The sequence below is a fragment of the Typopeltis vanoorti genome, chromosome 23, assembly GCF_054136105.1.
Source record: "Typopeltis vanoorti isolate ZY-2024b chromosome 23, IOZ_Tvanoo_1.0, whole genome shotgun sequence".
Classification (NCBI taxonomy): Eukaryota; Metazoa; Arthropoda; class Arachnida; order Uropygi; family Thelyphonidae; genus Typopeltis; species Typopeltis vanoorti.
In genome coordinates this window covers 69,409,946-69,427,014 of record NC_143571.1, presented here as the reverse complement: position 1 = coordinate 69,427,014, position 17,069 = coordinate 69,409,946, and the positions used below count along the sequence as shown (strand labels likewise).

General features: G+C 33.9%; 2 protein-coding genes across 2 annotated transcripts in view; both read right to left on the bottom strand.

Moving 5' to 3' along the window:
- The window catches only part of LOC150093938 (histone-lysine N-methyltransferase 2A-like), a 294,597-nt gene extending 294,177 nt beyond the window's left edge, over nt 1–420 (bottom strand). Inside the window, exon 1 of the mRNA XM_090412869.1 lies at nt 102–420. Coding sequence (XP_090268995.1) covers nt 102–309 — 208 coding nt within the window. The 5' untranslated portion in view covers nt 310–420. The remainder of the gene's footprint in view (nt 1–101) is intronic.
- LOC150093937 (uncharacterized) overlaps nt 350–17,069 on the bottom strand; it is a 209,264-nt gene continuing 192,544 nt past the window's right edge. The window contains exons 14-16 of the mRNA XM_090412924.1: nt 16,134–16,315; nt 406–1,149; nt 350–361 (exon numbers count right to left, since the gene is read on the bottom strand). Coding sequence (XP_090269050.1) covers nt 350–361; nt 406–1,149; nt 16,134–16,315 — 938 coding nt within the window. The remainder of the gene's footprint in view (nt 362–405; nt 1,150–16,133; nt 16,316–17,069) is intronic.

Below are 17,069 nucleotides of genomic sequence, written 5' to 3'. Positions count from 1 at the left end.
GAATCTCAGAAAATTATTACACAGTTGAAATTATACTGCATTTGAAACTTTTCAATCAGGAGATAATGTTTTGTAATATATTTAGAAAATATAGAACTTACCAGTAAAAACAGTATTTAGTGAAGAATTCCTGGCTATTATTAGATCACTGTTCCCATTTAACGTATCTGATGAAATATCTTTTAAAGGCAAAGAAAATCCTCCATTTTCTGATTGAGATGATGAACCATTTATATGAACTACAGACATAGCTGCTTCAGAGAAATCGAGGAGTTCTGACTGTCTATAATCATCTGGAACTGTTGCCATTACTGATGATTCAAAATTATTTGTAATGTTGTTATCAGTATCATTTAGAATTCTGCTTTCAGAATGCTGAAATGCTTGGGTGTCATCAATGAGTACATCCTTTGCATCAATCACAACAACTTCACCGTTCACATTTTCCAACAGAGAAGCAAGTGTTGATGGACAATCAGCAATTATTTCCATCAGTGGGGCTTCTAAAGATGTGGATGCATCAGAATGAGATGGATCTCCAGTAAGTAGCTTAAGAATATCTAAAACACTTGCATCAGAATTCTTCCCATTTTTGTTAGTGTCACTGTTTGTAAAAACATTTTTATTTTCATATATACCAACAAACTCTTTGGAAGAAGAAATGTCATTCTCAGAACTGCCGGTTTTAAGTTTATTGTTTATTGGCAAATCAGATAGTGCAGAGTCTTTTGCAAGTCCTTCCTTTTTTAAGTAACTATGCAGAGAATGACAAGATATATCATTAATATTTGTAGTCACTAATTCTCTATGAGTTATTTTTGTGTCTTCACCTATAAAGCTTTTATTGAATTCTTTCCTGGACTGGACTGTTAATGTTTCATTTTCACTAGAAAGTGGGATGCTTAAAGCAAGATTTGAATCTATATGGCACTCTTTTGATGGGATCTTATCTTGACTATTTAGTGACAGTGTGTGCTTGACGGCCTTATTTTCTTCAATATCAACAAGTTGACAACTACCTTTATGTTGAGAATCCAGTGATAACTGAATTGTTACTGGCATAGCAAAAATATTTTCTCCAACTTCAACCGCCCCAACACTTTTACTGTGTCTATACTTAAGTCTTCCGTGATTGGTATCCTTTGTTTCCTATAAACAAAGTAAACACATTAATTAGTACAACATTTATTAATAATTGCAATTTTAAGCTTTAAAGATAAAATTAACAAAGAAATAGAAAATTGAATATGTAATACTGCATTTTGGTTTTGGTTCATTTTATTATTATTACGTGACACCTCCAAGGAGTCCAACAGCTCTGTTTCCACCACAATTACCAACCATACCAAACTGCCACACATCATCATCTATGTCAATGCCATCTACTAACCATCTCCACCACTAGTATGTTTTCTGTCTGTAAATTGTGTGTATTCTCAAGGCCGATTTCTCTGTATGCATTCAGAACCTTAGGCATTAAACAATGCCTTAGGTTCTGGCTAGATGGATTTTAATAAAACATGGTATTTGAGATCTATGTTATAATTTGTCAAATCATCTCGGTTTTGGTGTAATTTGGACCATTTTTAGTATCAAAATACTGGAATAATTATAGACCAATTACAATTCTTTAATGTTCTTACAAAATCTTTGTAAAACTAATACAGAATCTTCTAAACAACATTTACAAACAGCTAATAGAAGAACAGACTGACTTTAGGAAAAACATGTCAACAATTGACCAAATATTTACTCTTCATAGTCTGGCTGAAAATGCATGGAACAAGGGGAGAGACCTTTATTGCTAAGTATGATAGTAAGGCTTATACGCTGACTATTCATAACTTTATTTTTTAAGGAGATTGCAATGTAGACTAGTATTAATTGGCTAAATACATCTCACCCTCTCCACTACTACTTAATAATCCAACTATGATATTACTACCATCAATGCCCATCATCACCAACAATAGTATTTTTTGTCTGTAAATTGTGTGTGTTCTGAAGGCCGATTTCTCTGTACGTGGGATGAAAAACCCGAGTTTCCAGGAGAAAAAACCCTGCTCAACGAGAATTGAACCCGGATCTTTCCCAATCGAAGGGCACAATGTTCCGCTATTCTTCCAATTGTGCTACGGCAGCTAAATTATGATAGTACTATAGAAAAAGTTACACATTACTAACTTCTGATCAATAATTTTCCTCCAAATTAATCAGTTCTCTGTCAAGACTCCAATATTATCAGATCATATATTTCCATCTTTTAACCCTCCAACCGGCCAGGATGTATATATATGTCCAGCTAAATCTGGATACGATTCAATACACCTGTTGAAAGAACATGGATAAGAAATGCAATTTGGCTGTACTGTCCTTTAGAAAGTGAGATAATCCTTCACGCTGTAGAGAACACTTAAACAGATTATCTTGTGAAGCTGAGTCTCAGTTCTCTATAACAAGGAACGCATTTCCTTGCTTTATGCTGGCAACTGGACTCTTAGTTATATTAGAGAGACTAAAAATATAGAAATTATTTTTATTTTCTCTTTTTATTGTATAGTTTATAATTCCAGGACAAAATATAAATCTTTACATACTTCCTTCACTTAAATATTGCATTACCTTGGAGAACCAATGTTTAATGTTTTTGTGCTAATTTTGTCTAAACGCTTACTCAACAGAACATTTTCTTTGTATTCGAAAAAATAAATTCAAGATAATTATTTGAAATATTATTTAAAAAAAAAAAACGGCTGCCGACGTTCTTGATTATGTTATCTTTGTTCAAAATCATATTTCGAAGAATAATTCACAGATTTCAAATATTCCAATTATAAGATTTTTTTTTTTTTTGTAAATAAGAATACAGTTTATAATAAAATTAGTTTAATCCTTTATCCAAGTGTTAGAAAACAAAGTTTGTGCCTGAAGTATCTTCAGGACTGAGGCAACTTGTGGTAAAGGTGGACCAAGCTCTCATCACTCCTTGTGTCAGTATCTACCATAATGCAAAGCACATCTCCTTGCGGACAAATATAATGCTATGCATTAAGGGAAGGGCCACTACCCAGATCGATTCTGACCTTTATTGAGGTCTCGTCAGTGGTGATGCAAAGGGCAGAAGCAATGGAGAAGTCATATTTACCCATACGAGTTGCCAAAAGGTGTACCACCTTATTATTAAGTTACTCTGGATTTAGGCAAATGGTATTTTGGCAACTCGTACAGGTAAATATGACTTCTCGATTGCTTCTGCCTTCATATCACTACTTCTGGGTCTGGCTCCCACTGACGAGACCTCAATAAAGGTTGAAACCGGTCAAATAACAAGGGACCAATAATGGTCCCTTGTTATTTGAAGTTATGAAACATTCCAAGTTCATTAATAACATAAAAAATAGTGTACAGATAGTAGGCAGCAGTATTTCATTGTGGCAACACAACGTGAACTCAGCGACAATGGCACTTATGGACATACGTGCCATTGCCGCTCAACTGGAACATCCAAAATCAACGACTGGTGATGTGATCAACAAATGGAGGCGTTCTGGCATCATTAGTGCAGGAAAACACCAAGGGCAGCCGCCAAAAATGACTGAAAGGGACAGGAGGGTGTTAAAACAGGTGGCAAGCAAAAATCCGTTACAATCGGCACAGACCATCCATAACAATCCAAACATCACAACAATGAACAAGGCAGCTTGTCTGGCCTGGTGCAAAGAGCTTGTGAACTGGACAATTGACAAGTGGAAAATGGTACTCTGGAGCAATGAATCAAGGTTCACCTGTTTCCAGGGTGAGCATAAAGGCAGCCTGGTGAACGCTTGTTACCACAGTGTATTGTACCCACAGTAAAGTTTGCTGGTGTAGGAGTAATACTGTGGGGTGAATTCAGCTGGTTTGGAGTGGGACTACTAGTTGTCCATGGTTCCGTGAAGGCAGCTCAGTACCTTGATATTCTGGATAACCAGGTGCTACCTACACTGTGGAGTTTTTATGGAACAGACCTGTGTTACTATCAAGAAGACAATGTCCCATGCCATGAAACTGCAGCTGTTATGGAATGGTATGAAGAGATGGGTGTTAAACAACTGCCCTGGCCAGTGCAAAATCCTGATCTCAACCTCATTGAATACCTGTGGGATGAATTGAAGCGGTGACTGAAGCATATTCTCAATCTGTTGCTGAACTCAGTGCTGCTTTGAGGAAGGAATGGAGACAAATTCCACCTGCCACACACTGGTGGAAAGCCTCCCTCAAAGAGTGCAGAAGGTGATCAAAGCCAAAACTGGAAATATCCAATATTGGGGTTTGCTTGCTGGTATCAATTGTAAATTGCTAAAGTGTCTGGGCAATTATTGGTAGATAGTGTATATAATGAATTTACACACACACATACACACACTTTGTTAATAAAATATTCAGAACACATGCAATTTACAGACAAAAAGTACTTGTGTTGGTGGGCAGTATATGGTGCTGATGTGGTTGATTGGTAGTAGAGGTTTGGTAGCAGTGGAGACAGAAAATTATGCAGTGGGTGTCCTCCAGTGATGAGTCTTCGGACTCCTTGGGGGTGTCACGAATAATAATAATAATAATAATAATAATAATATAAAAAATAAAACTTAGTTCTTCAAGGATGTTGCATAATAGTGAAATGCTAAATACATAGGCCCGGAGGAAAAAAAACAGTAAACTTTGGGCAAAATATTAGATGGCTTAATTGATAACAGGATAAATGTTGCAAGTTATCAGGATTATGAATATATAGTCACACTTTAAAAATTAACACATCATCTATGACCAAATATTTAAAATGCATAAGAAAAAAGCACCTTCATCATACTGAATAAATATGACACTGAAAAGAAAACTTAAGAAATGTAGCTTATTCTGCTACTTTCAAGATAACCTGAAAAAGAGTATAGTAGTTTCATTTTCATTCAAGACCTGCATACAAGTAAGTCTAATCTTTAAAGGTACCTGTGGCATGGCTATAAATAATCAATTATGCGATAACCACAGTAATTAACTTTAGTTAAATGAAAGGACAGATATTTCATACTGAAAATAACAGTACATCATCAGTGTGTAGAAACAAGCAATCAAAGGAACCAGATTACAAAGTACATACAGCAGTCGGTGGTTTACCAATTAAAAACTGTTGCAGTGTGCTAGAAATTAGTATTAATAAATAATATTATTAAAAAACTATTTTTGATGGTTACATAAGATAAGAATCTCCAAAACTTTTGGAAGAGAGAGACAATCGTATTCATATTTAAACATGCATCTATGGAGAAGATGAGCTTTATCCCATCGGATATTGTGTTTAGTGTCAATACTATGAGTGCCACACCAGACCAGACTTTTGAGGTTTCATGTATTCAAAATAATATTGATGTTCATTAATTCTTTCTTCTACAGAATGGCATGTTTGTCCCAAGTATGTTAAATTATATTTACACAGTATCTGACTCTTCCACTTATGGAATTGCTAAATTTCTGTCACGTTTATTAACTGCCCACACTGGACAATCCAGGTCATCAAGAATTCCACACATTTTCAAATACAAGAGTCAGATTTGTTAGTCAGCTTTGACATTGTTTCTCTCTTTATCAACATTCCATTATCTGATGCTGTTAATTTACTATATGATGATTATCCTTCTGATATTGCAAAGATTTTTGAATTTGTTATACAAGCAGGATATTTCAGCTGAAAAAACAAGATCTATAGACAAGTTGAAGGTACTGCCATGGGTAGCCCTCTGTCTCCACCTTTGGCAAACTATTTTTTGAACCATCTAGAAGATACTTTGTTCTCATTCGTTCATCTCCAACCCTCTCATTGGTTTTGTTATTGATGATGTCTTTGCTATTTGGCCTCATTCTGAAAATGAATTTACCACTTTCCTACAACAGATCAATAGCCTTCACCCACACATTCAGTTCACCATGGAAAAAGAAAAGGCTGGTAGTTTACCAACTTGGACATCCGCCTTACACACACAGCCTCCGGTAATTTATCAACCAGTGTTTATCGAAAACCTACCTTTACTGGCAGATACATTCATCAAAATTCTGCTCATAACACCTCTCAAAAAATCTGTGTTATCAAGTCTTTAATTAACAGCACACACAAGGTGTGCTCCTCTCCCTCAAACTTACAATAAGAACTTCTCACTATCAAAATGTTAATGGAATTTAATGGTTACAATCTTAATCAAATCCAGCAGATAATTGATTCCTATGTTCCAACACCTCAGGATTCTTCAACAGATCCAATCCCTTATATTTCTGGCATCTCGGAACCGATTGGTCGAATTTTGAAGACGTATCATCTCATTCCCACATATTTTCCAATCAACAAAATTTCTCATTTGTTGCCATCTACAAAAGACAAACTGGCACCTCTATCACTAGCTGGCATTTACCAGATACTGTGTGAATGTAATCTAACATACTTTGCACAAACAGGCTGTTTTGTAGAAAAATTAATTAATGAATATCAGTATATCAAATACATGAAACCTCAAAAGTGTGGTCTGGCACAACATAGTATTGATACTAAACACAACATCCAGTGGGATAAAGATCATCTTCTCCATAGATGTAGGTTTAAATATGAATGCCTTTTCAAAGAAAGTTGCAAAGCCCTTTTACATCGGCGAAATCTGAATCAGAATGATTCTCTCTCTCTTCCAATAGTTTGGGAGATTCTTATCTTATGTAACCATCAAAAATAGTTTTTTAATAATATTATTTATTAATACTAATTTCTAGTGCACAGCAACAGTTTTTAATTGTTAAACCACCGACTGCTGTATGTACTTTGTAATCCGGTTCCTTTGATTGCTTGTTTCAACACACTGATGGTGTACTGTTATTTTCAGTATACTTTCATTTAATTAAAGTTAATTACTGTGGTTATCGTGTAATTTATCATTTATAGCCATGCCACAGGTATCTTTAAAGATTAGACTTACTTGTATAAAGGTCTATAAATACTATACTCTTTTTCAGGTTATCTTGAAAGTAGCGGAATAAGCTACATTTCTGGTTTTTCTTCCATTCGTAAGAAATGTTTTTATACTGCATAAAATAGTTCCTGAAATTTTTTACGTTATCACATCATGTGGTACTTTGTATATAATTATTTAATACTTCCTTACTTGCCGATGCTAGAATTATATGTTGCATACCTCTAAATTGTTACAGGGAACTTATTTTTGTAAAATGCAATTATCTATCGCGTGGTCTCCGACGACTGCTGCCATATTAACAGTGAACTAATATCCTACTAACTTTGGAAGCAATATGGCCTGTAGTATATTTCTTTGCTTCCAAGATAACCTGAAAAAGGGTATAGTTAAATGTTTTTGTCTTTCCCTTAATATGTATGGCCAAGTATCTAACACAAGGATGCTTGGCTTCACAGAAATCTAGTTGATACTATGACAAGGCAGTTCTATGTGGTCTGCTCTGCTACATGTATTGTTGACCAGTTTAGCTTGTCCTGCAGGAGGATAAACCTGAATTTCCATGAAGGGAAATCCTGCCACCAGTGTATGAAACTAAAGAATACTGTCATTAAAGTTATAGAAGCTCCACACACACCCTATTTTTTTTTATAAATTAAAACACATATAATTATATATAAATGAAAGCATTGTTTTCATTAATTTACAAATTTGACCAATGAGTGATACCATAATAACCTAATAGCAACAAATAATGGTGTCTTAATTAATATCATAAAAACTTTTAGACAAGAATAAGAAAAAAAGAAAAACATTTTTCTTTATTATATTTATATTTATATATTTTTTTATATATTTATCTCATCTCATCTTCCTTATACCCTCTTTTACCTTGCAGTGTCGAGGGTCCATTGATCATCGGACCTCACTCCGTTTACAGGATAAGGTGGTCAGCCTTATGCCCTGGTGTATCCTATGGCCTGTAATGTTGAGTTCTCAAGGCCAGTTTGCCTGCTTTGCGGGATGAAAAACCCCAGAATAAACTGGGGAAAAACTCTGCTGTCCACGCCCAAGACTGGCTAACTTGGTTATGGCTGAGGAAGATCCTTCAGCTCCTCACGTCACCAACGGGAATCGAACCTAGGACACTCCTTCCCCAGGCATATGGTTGCGAAGCGCATAACCACTAGGCTAACCGCGCGGACTTATATTTATTTATATATTTTTCTTAACGCATGTCAGGAAAACATGTTGCAGACTGTATCAAAGGACTTCAAGATAGCATTAGCACACAAGATCACTGCCTGAGATAAATGTTTCTACCATTCTGAACACACTGCATTCAATGAAGCTTTCAATTTTAACCAAAAAAGAAATCATCAAAAAATATGCACACAAATATTTTTCAATGTGTAAATTCCTTATAATGATTAGTCCTTCTTAGTCTTAATCCTCTTAATGCACATCAGATGCTCAGAAGTTTCTAATGTTTGACTTCATCTGCTTAAAATAAGGTGTCCATCTGTACATCTAGTTTGAAAAAGAAATGTATTCCTGGGTTGATATTCTGTCTGATTTCTTATCTTTCCTCCAAACTAAGAAACTTTATATAAGCTTTTAAGAAGTAATGTTGTGGCCTAAAATAAAAACGAACTTCAGTGAAGTTCGTTTTTATCTTCAAAATCAAATTTTCAATTAAAGCTGAAATTTACTACTAAGCTCTCTCGCAAAAGACCTATCCTTTTCTTAACTGTATTTTCCATAATTCAGTAGATCTGTCTGATATCACATATCAGAGATTAGATAATAATTATGAAATCTCCTTTTTTTTTTAACTCCTCTGATTTAAAATTTTCTTCCCTTATTCTCTACATTTCAAATCTGTCTGTAATGCTCCCAACTCAACAAACGACTCAGAATAGTTTGGCATTCTATCCTCACCTTCTATAGCTCATCATTTCTAAACATGCAACTCTACATGGCTAAATTTTTCTGCCTATTGTTTCAACAGAAAAAATGTGGAAATGTCTGATATCATCAATGACTGCCCAAACAGTACACACCAACAGCATACAGTCAGACCTTGCTAACTCGAGTGATTCATATATCCCCCCCCTCCCCCCCCCCCCCCCAATTTCAGAAAACATGTGCCTTAACAGATGTAGAAGCACGCTACGTAGACAGGATAAACTACCTATCTATATACAGCATTAATTTGATTTTTATAGTCTCTAGGAGTATGCTATAAATGAAAGTTGACTGTACTTGGATTTAGGTATATCAGATTATTTGTAAGTTATTCTTACAACTTAGAACCAATTGCTTTTTAATACTATACAGATGCAGGGCTGCATATATACTTTTGGAGGCCCTAGGTGCAACATCGTTAAGAGGACTCAAAAGAACAAGTCAGTTAATTATTTCAGTTAATCAAATTCATATGCATTTTTTTTTTAGTTTATTGAAAATAAAAGTCGACATTTCCATAATATATCTATAAGGTCATCAGAATTAATAGAGTCCATTACATCTGATTCAATGCATAATAATTATTATTATTATTATTTCGGGCGACTCCAGGCAGTCCTTAGACTCATCGAGGGAGGCCTAAACACATCATGTCCACACAACTATACGACATTCTCACAGTATCTATCATACCTTGCCTTGAACTCGCTCACCGTCATAGCACCCACAACAGACTCTGGCAGCTTATTCCACTCATTTACCACTCTAAAAGTAAAGACCCCAGCTCTAACACCCCTGCTAACCACACTCTTGCCCAGCTTCCATAGGTGTCCCCTAGTTTTCCCGCCACCAGCCCTGATTTCAAAAATATCCTCTGAATTAATCCTATAGAATCCCTTTAGCAATTTGAATGTCTCAATCATATCTCCCCTTTTCCGCCTATCAACTAGTTTCTGCAACCCACAAATCTTCAACCTGTTCTCATATGGTTCATTCCATACACCTGCTATCATCTTAGTCACTTGCCTCTGGATCTTCTCCCCATCAAGAAGGAATCGAGGTGACCAAATCTGGGCACAGTAGTCGAGATGAGGTCTTATCAAGGCTCGGTACAGAGGTACAATAACTTGCTTGTCTCTGCTCATCAAGGTATTTTTCAACAACCAAGTGAGTTGATGAGCTGATTTAGCTACTTTTGCAATGTGCCCCCTAAACTTCATCTCTCTATCCACCAACACTCCCAAGTCCCTGGCCCCATCAATCTCCTGGAGTACAGTTCCACCAATGCGGTGGAATAATAATGACAGGTCACCTCTTTTATTTTGGTGCAAGTTGCTTCTTAAATATTCTTTCAACACTGAAAATGAGCATTGAGCACTTGTATTTGAAATAGGCATCGTCAAAAATATGACAATGCCTATTTTAAAGGTTATATTTTTTAATATTTTTAAAATTGTTTCTATATTCAGAAAAGTAGACCTTAACCCATCATTTATAAATTTGTACATATTTTTAACTGAAGAATTTTCTTCCTTTATCTTCTTCTTCTGCAGCTTATCCGACTTAAGTAGAGTCTTTGTTTTTAATGAGTCTCCTCCACATCCTCCTGTCTTGGGCTGTAACCACATCCAGGTTCTTCATCACCAGCTCTTCCAATCTCTTCTTTGGCAGCCCACACTTCCTCCTCCCCTGCACATCCATCTGCATGACCTTTCTTACCACATACTCGTCCCCCCCCCCCCTCATTACATGACCAAATCATCTCACCCTTGCATCCTGTATCTTCGCTCCAAAGTTCGTGACTTTCGCAGTTCCCGTTACATAGTCATTTCTCAGTCATTTGCCTTTATCATTATTAAAAATGGCTTAACTTCATCAATAAATTTTTCTGAGTCAACATCAGTCCCATAAGTTTGTAAAATTTTGTTAATACACTTCTTGTACTTGCCTTCATCTATATCTTTCTTCAAAAAATGTCAAACATATCTAATATGTCTAAACAGATTTTTGCTCTTTCATTAATGAAATTTTCTTTCCTATGTAATATAATCTCATCGTTAGATAGTGAAACTTCGTCACACATTTTTTTTTTCATTTTTTCACTCTTTCCTTCTCATCTTTAAATTTTGTCTCATCTGTTAATAAATTTGCTTCTTCATTTAAAGCAGCAAAATCTTATATCTAAAATAAAACCTACTGAAGACTGTAATTTAACAAATTATTAGCTAACAACAAATCCATATCAGATTCTTGTAGAGATTTACTAGTAGCATTTATTTGTTGTAAAATAAGATTTTTCCCACACAACTGTTAAAATTGCTGTTTCTGAAACATCAAAATGTTCAGTCAATGTTGAGTTTTCTAATTTAGAAATACGTTTTCATGAGAAGAAATGGATAGTTCAAGTAATGCCTCTTTAATTTGTTTATATCCATGTTTCAAAGTCAATATGGTGTCAGCTCTTGCGGACCACCTCATTTCACTTAGTCTTTTAACTGTTAAAGATTTTTTTTTTTCTAAATGTTTAGGGAGTATACCCAATTCTTGTTAAAGATGAAAAGTAATTATATATATACGTTTTAAATAAAACAAAAATACTGCACTGCTTCTGGACAAGATTCCGCAGCATAGTTGCCAATTAAATTTAAGGAATGATGAGAGCATGGTATATAATGCGCAGAGGGACTGTGTTTTTTCAGCCTAGCTTGTAAACCTATATAAACACCTTTCATATTGGCAAAGTTATCATAGCTTTGCCCTCTGCACATTTTTATCTCCAAAGATAATTATTCTAATACTACCACTTTTAAATATAAGGAATTATGTTGTGTAACGCTGATGAATCCGATAAATGTCTCTCTAATGTCAGAATTTGCGGTAAATTGAGTACTTGAATATAATAGCTAATTGGTCATTATGGGGGTCTGGCGTTGAATTGAATACTATTGCAAAATAAGCAGCATCCTTAATTTCTGATCATGGCCGGTCCTAGGAATTTAGTCATCCCCCTCCCCCTAAAAAAATCTTAATAACATCCTAAAAGCCATGATATTAAACAAGGATTCATCATGTCTGATCATAAATTCAAAATAGCATTAGCTAATGAAAATTCATAAGTTAATGAAAAATGATCATCAACTAAATTTTTTTACAAAAGAGAGACAACCATTTAACGTGGAATTTTGTTCTGAAAATGGGCATCTGCATTATTATAATTATTACGTGACATCTCCAGGGAGTCCAAAGACTCATTGAGGGAGGGCACCTACTCTACAACTCTGTCTCCACCATTCAATCCACCAACTACAAGTAACTGCAACTACACCAACACCATCTACTGCCCACCACCACCACTAATATTTCCACAGACAATCACAGACATCCATGCCCACGTGGGATTCGAACCTTCAGCCTTTTGGCTGGAGAGTAGATATGCTAACCACTTGGCCAACCAGGCTAGCAAAATAAATAAATACGATATTTTTAGATATTTATGCAAAGCCCCGCTTCGTTTCTGAATATCGTTTTTTTTTTTTTGCATGGGTAATTAAAATCAAGCGAAGAAGAGTATACCCATCAAACACAGAGTAAATGTACCTGCCGTAACTTTTCATTAAATTATAACAAAGTGGCAATTATTAAAGGTAAGTTTATTTGAAAAATCAATAATTTTATGAAATTTTTTGGTCTTGCCGGCGGATCTTGCATTACGATTTCCAGTCTTTCAGCATCACTTTAAAAGGGATTCCAACTTACATGGATCAATGTTCATTTCAAGTTCATTACTTAATATTTTTGAAGAGGAAGATGTTAAATCAGTTTCGTTTTCACCCTCATTGCTACTAATATCGACACTACTGGGATCACAATTAAAAGTACTACTTGCCATGAGCTCAGAATTTTTGGTTTCGGTCCTTTTGCTTATTTTCTCTTGTACTACATTAGCTGCTTCAGTTTTTATATATTTATGCAAAGCCCCACTTTGCTTCTGAATGTCGCGTTCTTTTTCCGATTTTTGTTTGCGACATTCTGCCCCTGATAGTTTTTTCTTTTATTAGACATGTTGGAAGGTTAAAATTATTTTAAAAGTCAAATAACTGTATCAAAAAAGTATTATTAACAATCACTGCACAACTATATTTATGTATTTTGATTCTATTTCTTTAATTGGTTTACTCTTAACCAATTATCTCATAATGAACGTTTGGTCTCATTGATTAAATGAGATTTAACATCAGGTCAAAGTCAACTCATAGCCAACAATAGAATCAGAAATAAATACAAGATAGGTGTTCTGCTATTGTATATAACACGTCGTCTGTTATTAACACTGACAGTGTGATATTAAATGCAACATAATACTGTACTACATTATTTTAAATAAGTACGATTTTTTTTTTAAAATATACACCACGATGAAGTTTTATTATGTAAAAATTTAACTAACGATATCCTGAAGTCTAGTTTCAACAGAGAAGGAGTAATGACTTTTTTATGATTTATTTTTCGTATAGTTTAAGCCAATTTTGTCCCCAAAAAAACTTGCGGCCCTGTGCAAATGCACATGTTGCACAATTGGTAGAGTAGGCTCTGTTTCTGATATTAATATTTCTCTTGTTTTATTAGCTATTAATGCTATGAATTCATCACAAGTGTGGTAAGAAAGATAATTTGATCTGCCAGAACCACAGTTGCCGTATATTTTCATGTGATGTTTTAAAAAATCACCAAATTCACTTAAATAATATAAACCTGATAAATAATTTCTGCAAGAATCAGAAAAAATATCATTTGTATTGCTTCTAAATGTTAGTCCCACTTTACTCAGTAACTTAATGGCAGCTATTATTCTTTTTAAAACTTCTCTCCAATAATTTTCTTCGGATTGTATTCATTTCATCAATTCAGAATCAATTTGATTATTTACAGAACTTAATTATCTTTTGTGATATGTTGCACATCGCTCGTATATGCTCAGTAGAATGCTCATGATCATGTAAGAGTTGTTATATTTCTCCAGTCATTAAAACCCTTCATTAAATTATTTGACTTAGAAAACAGTTTACAAACAAAGCAATAAATATCTTTGCTGGTTTTTCCTTTGTTCCATTCACCTTTTTTACAATAAAAATGTGATTCATTTACATTTCTAACATATATTCTATTGTGTTCTGTGTATTCTTTTTTTTTTTTTTAATTTTCATTTTACTAACATTCGGAGGCATATTTATTAAAATATCCTCGATAAATTGTTTATTAATACTAATTGGCCACACTGCTATATCGGTAGGATAAAAGATAGCTTGCTTGCTGGTAAGTACAGACTCCAAATGAAAATTTTCTTCAAAACTCTTGATTTGTTTCATTTACTTGTTACTCTTCTTATATGTTTTCCACATTATTTTGATATTCTTTATTTTCACTTTCATCTCCTCCTGATACTGTTATCAATGTTTCGCTTTCATTCTGAAAAGTTTGAGGTACAACTTCAGTTCTATGAAATTCTTCACTTCCTTCATTTTCAGAAGAACATAAGAAAAACAAAAGTGTCCCGTTTTGACTATTTAGCTGTTTTTTCCTTGTCTCTGAGTCGTTTTCTTTTACTAGCTCCGGATTCAAATTTTCTTGGCATCATTATGTGTATTATACTATCAAAAGCGAAATATTTATTAAATCCAAAATAAACATATAAATAAATAAAATAAATAATTACGTTCAAAGCTAAAAAAAAATACAAAAATAGAACAGTAGTATCTTGGTTTTGTTAAAATAAATGAGAAACAGTAAAATAAGAATAATAAATTAATTGAAAAATATATTCTTACTGACTGCAACAACTACTTTAACCATATAATTAGGTATATACACTTGTATACTGCTTTATAAATACTAGCCAAATAACGGTAACTAAGCTATCAGTTGTTACGTGCGAGTACGAATGACACTTAACTCCCTACCAGCTGAGGTGGATGAAATAGATAGACCACCCCAGCATATTTCATGGATCAAAACTTCATTGGCATTCTACCTTTTATCATGCAATTACCCCCTTCGCCGTTAATCCCTGAATGGCGATTTTAGAGCCATTAACGAATTAACTGTGTAGAGTGACCTTTGTATCACTTGTCTTTACGTGCACCATGCTACTTGGAATTTCCTTTACTGTCCTGCGATATTTGACCCTTTTTTTGCTACACAATTTATTTACTGTCTCTTCCCAAAAATAAAAACGAATTTCGTTTGTGCGAAAATACTCTAAAATGACCAGAGATCAGCCTTTGCAATGAATTAGTAATAGAAAATTTGCTGTCTTTTATTCTTCAAATCTGTGCAATGGAACAAGACAACTTTATGTTCTTTCACTTTACTGACAATATTTTTTTTTGCAAATTTTTAAATGTTTATTCAAATGTAAAGTTTTAAAATGTGATCCCATAGAGAGTGAGGCCCCAGCTTATGCCTAATGCGTCTTATGGTAAATGCAGCCCTGTACAGATGCATTAAAAATAATAATAGTAATAATAAATTTTTAGCATGTCAGGATTTATTTCAATTTATTTCATTTTCTTTTGAAATTTCTCCTTTTACATTTATTCTACTCATTATTCAAATTCTCGAACATATTTAACATTTTCAATCAACCTAATATCATTTCCATTATTCATCTCATTGTACTATTACAAGAGACTAGGTAATTTACCAGTAATTTTATACCTACTTAAACTGAAATTAGCAAACAACCATAATTCCTTTCTAGAATTATGACTGTTTGCAATGACTAATCTTTATTTATGTGTTACATTAGTTCTTATACGAGGTAGTGTATGTATTACACAGCTTCTTATAAAATGAAAATGTGTTGATATTAAAACAGTTAAAACATTTTAATTTTCCCTCTGCTTCCCAATTATATCACTTCTGAGATTTTGTGTATGACTCCCAGGCCAAAAGAAATTTGCCTTTAAATCAATACCTGGTAAACAAATGTAATGTATTCAGTAGATGTCTCTGATTTTTAACCTAAAAAATATTAACCATTACGTATTTCATAATATATATAAATTAAGGTACTCTAATTTCTTATCTACATTTCTAGTAATTAAAATGTGAGTGTATTAAGATTTTTGGATAAATTAATATAAAAATTATTTCATCTCAAAAGAAAAACAAAAGTCTTACCTTTGCTTTAATCAAGTGCTTTGCACTTTTCAAATTAAATAATGATGATAACAAAAAACTAAATCCTGAATTCAACTTGTCATAAATAGCAGACTGCCAACGAGGATAATTTTCAAAGGAACAGTTTGGACAACTATAAACTACTGATTCTGGTAAAGATGATAATATTTCATACATCTCATCTGTAAAAAATAAGAAAAAAAGTAAATGACAGAAATTCTTACAAAATTACATTTAGAATTTTATAATAATCTAATAACTGAATTATATGATGGCCTGATTGGCTGAGTGATAGCATATCAACTCTCCAACCAACAGGTCATGGGTTCAAATCCTGTTGTGGGCATGGATGTTTGCAATTGTCTTTAGGTGGAAGATGAATTTCATTGCCTGGTGTGAGACCACTACCCTGCTTACTGGTAGCCGAAAGTAGTTTGAAAAGTTCCATGTTTGGTGGCTCTAGAGCAGGTAATAATAATAATTGAATTAAAAAATCCGTAGCCCATTCACAGTACTAATGTACTATACAACCTTGCATGAGTGGGAACCACACAAAAAAGAATTATAACAGTGAAGTAATTAAAGCAATTTTACCATAGAAGATCTGATCTAGAAAGTAAAATTTGGGATGATTGGAATTGAAATCTCTCACAGTATCCATAGCACCCATATATAAAGAAAAAGGTAAAATAAACCTGATGAGAATTAGAGGAATTTCCCTACTGAGTTATTTTTAATGGTATTACACCACCAATCAAATTTACAAACATTTTTGAGTTACAGCAACCGTATGGAATCAAAGGTAATGTAACTCAGGGGCATGGTGGTATATAGCTTTATTCATTTAGTGTTGCAACACTGTTAAAAGTTATGAATAACATTCAACACCTAAGCTTACCTATTAGATTCTATACTGAGTGTGATTGTGATGGACAA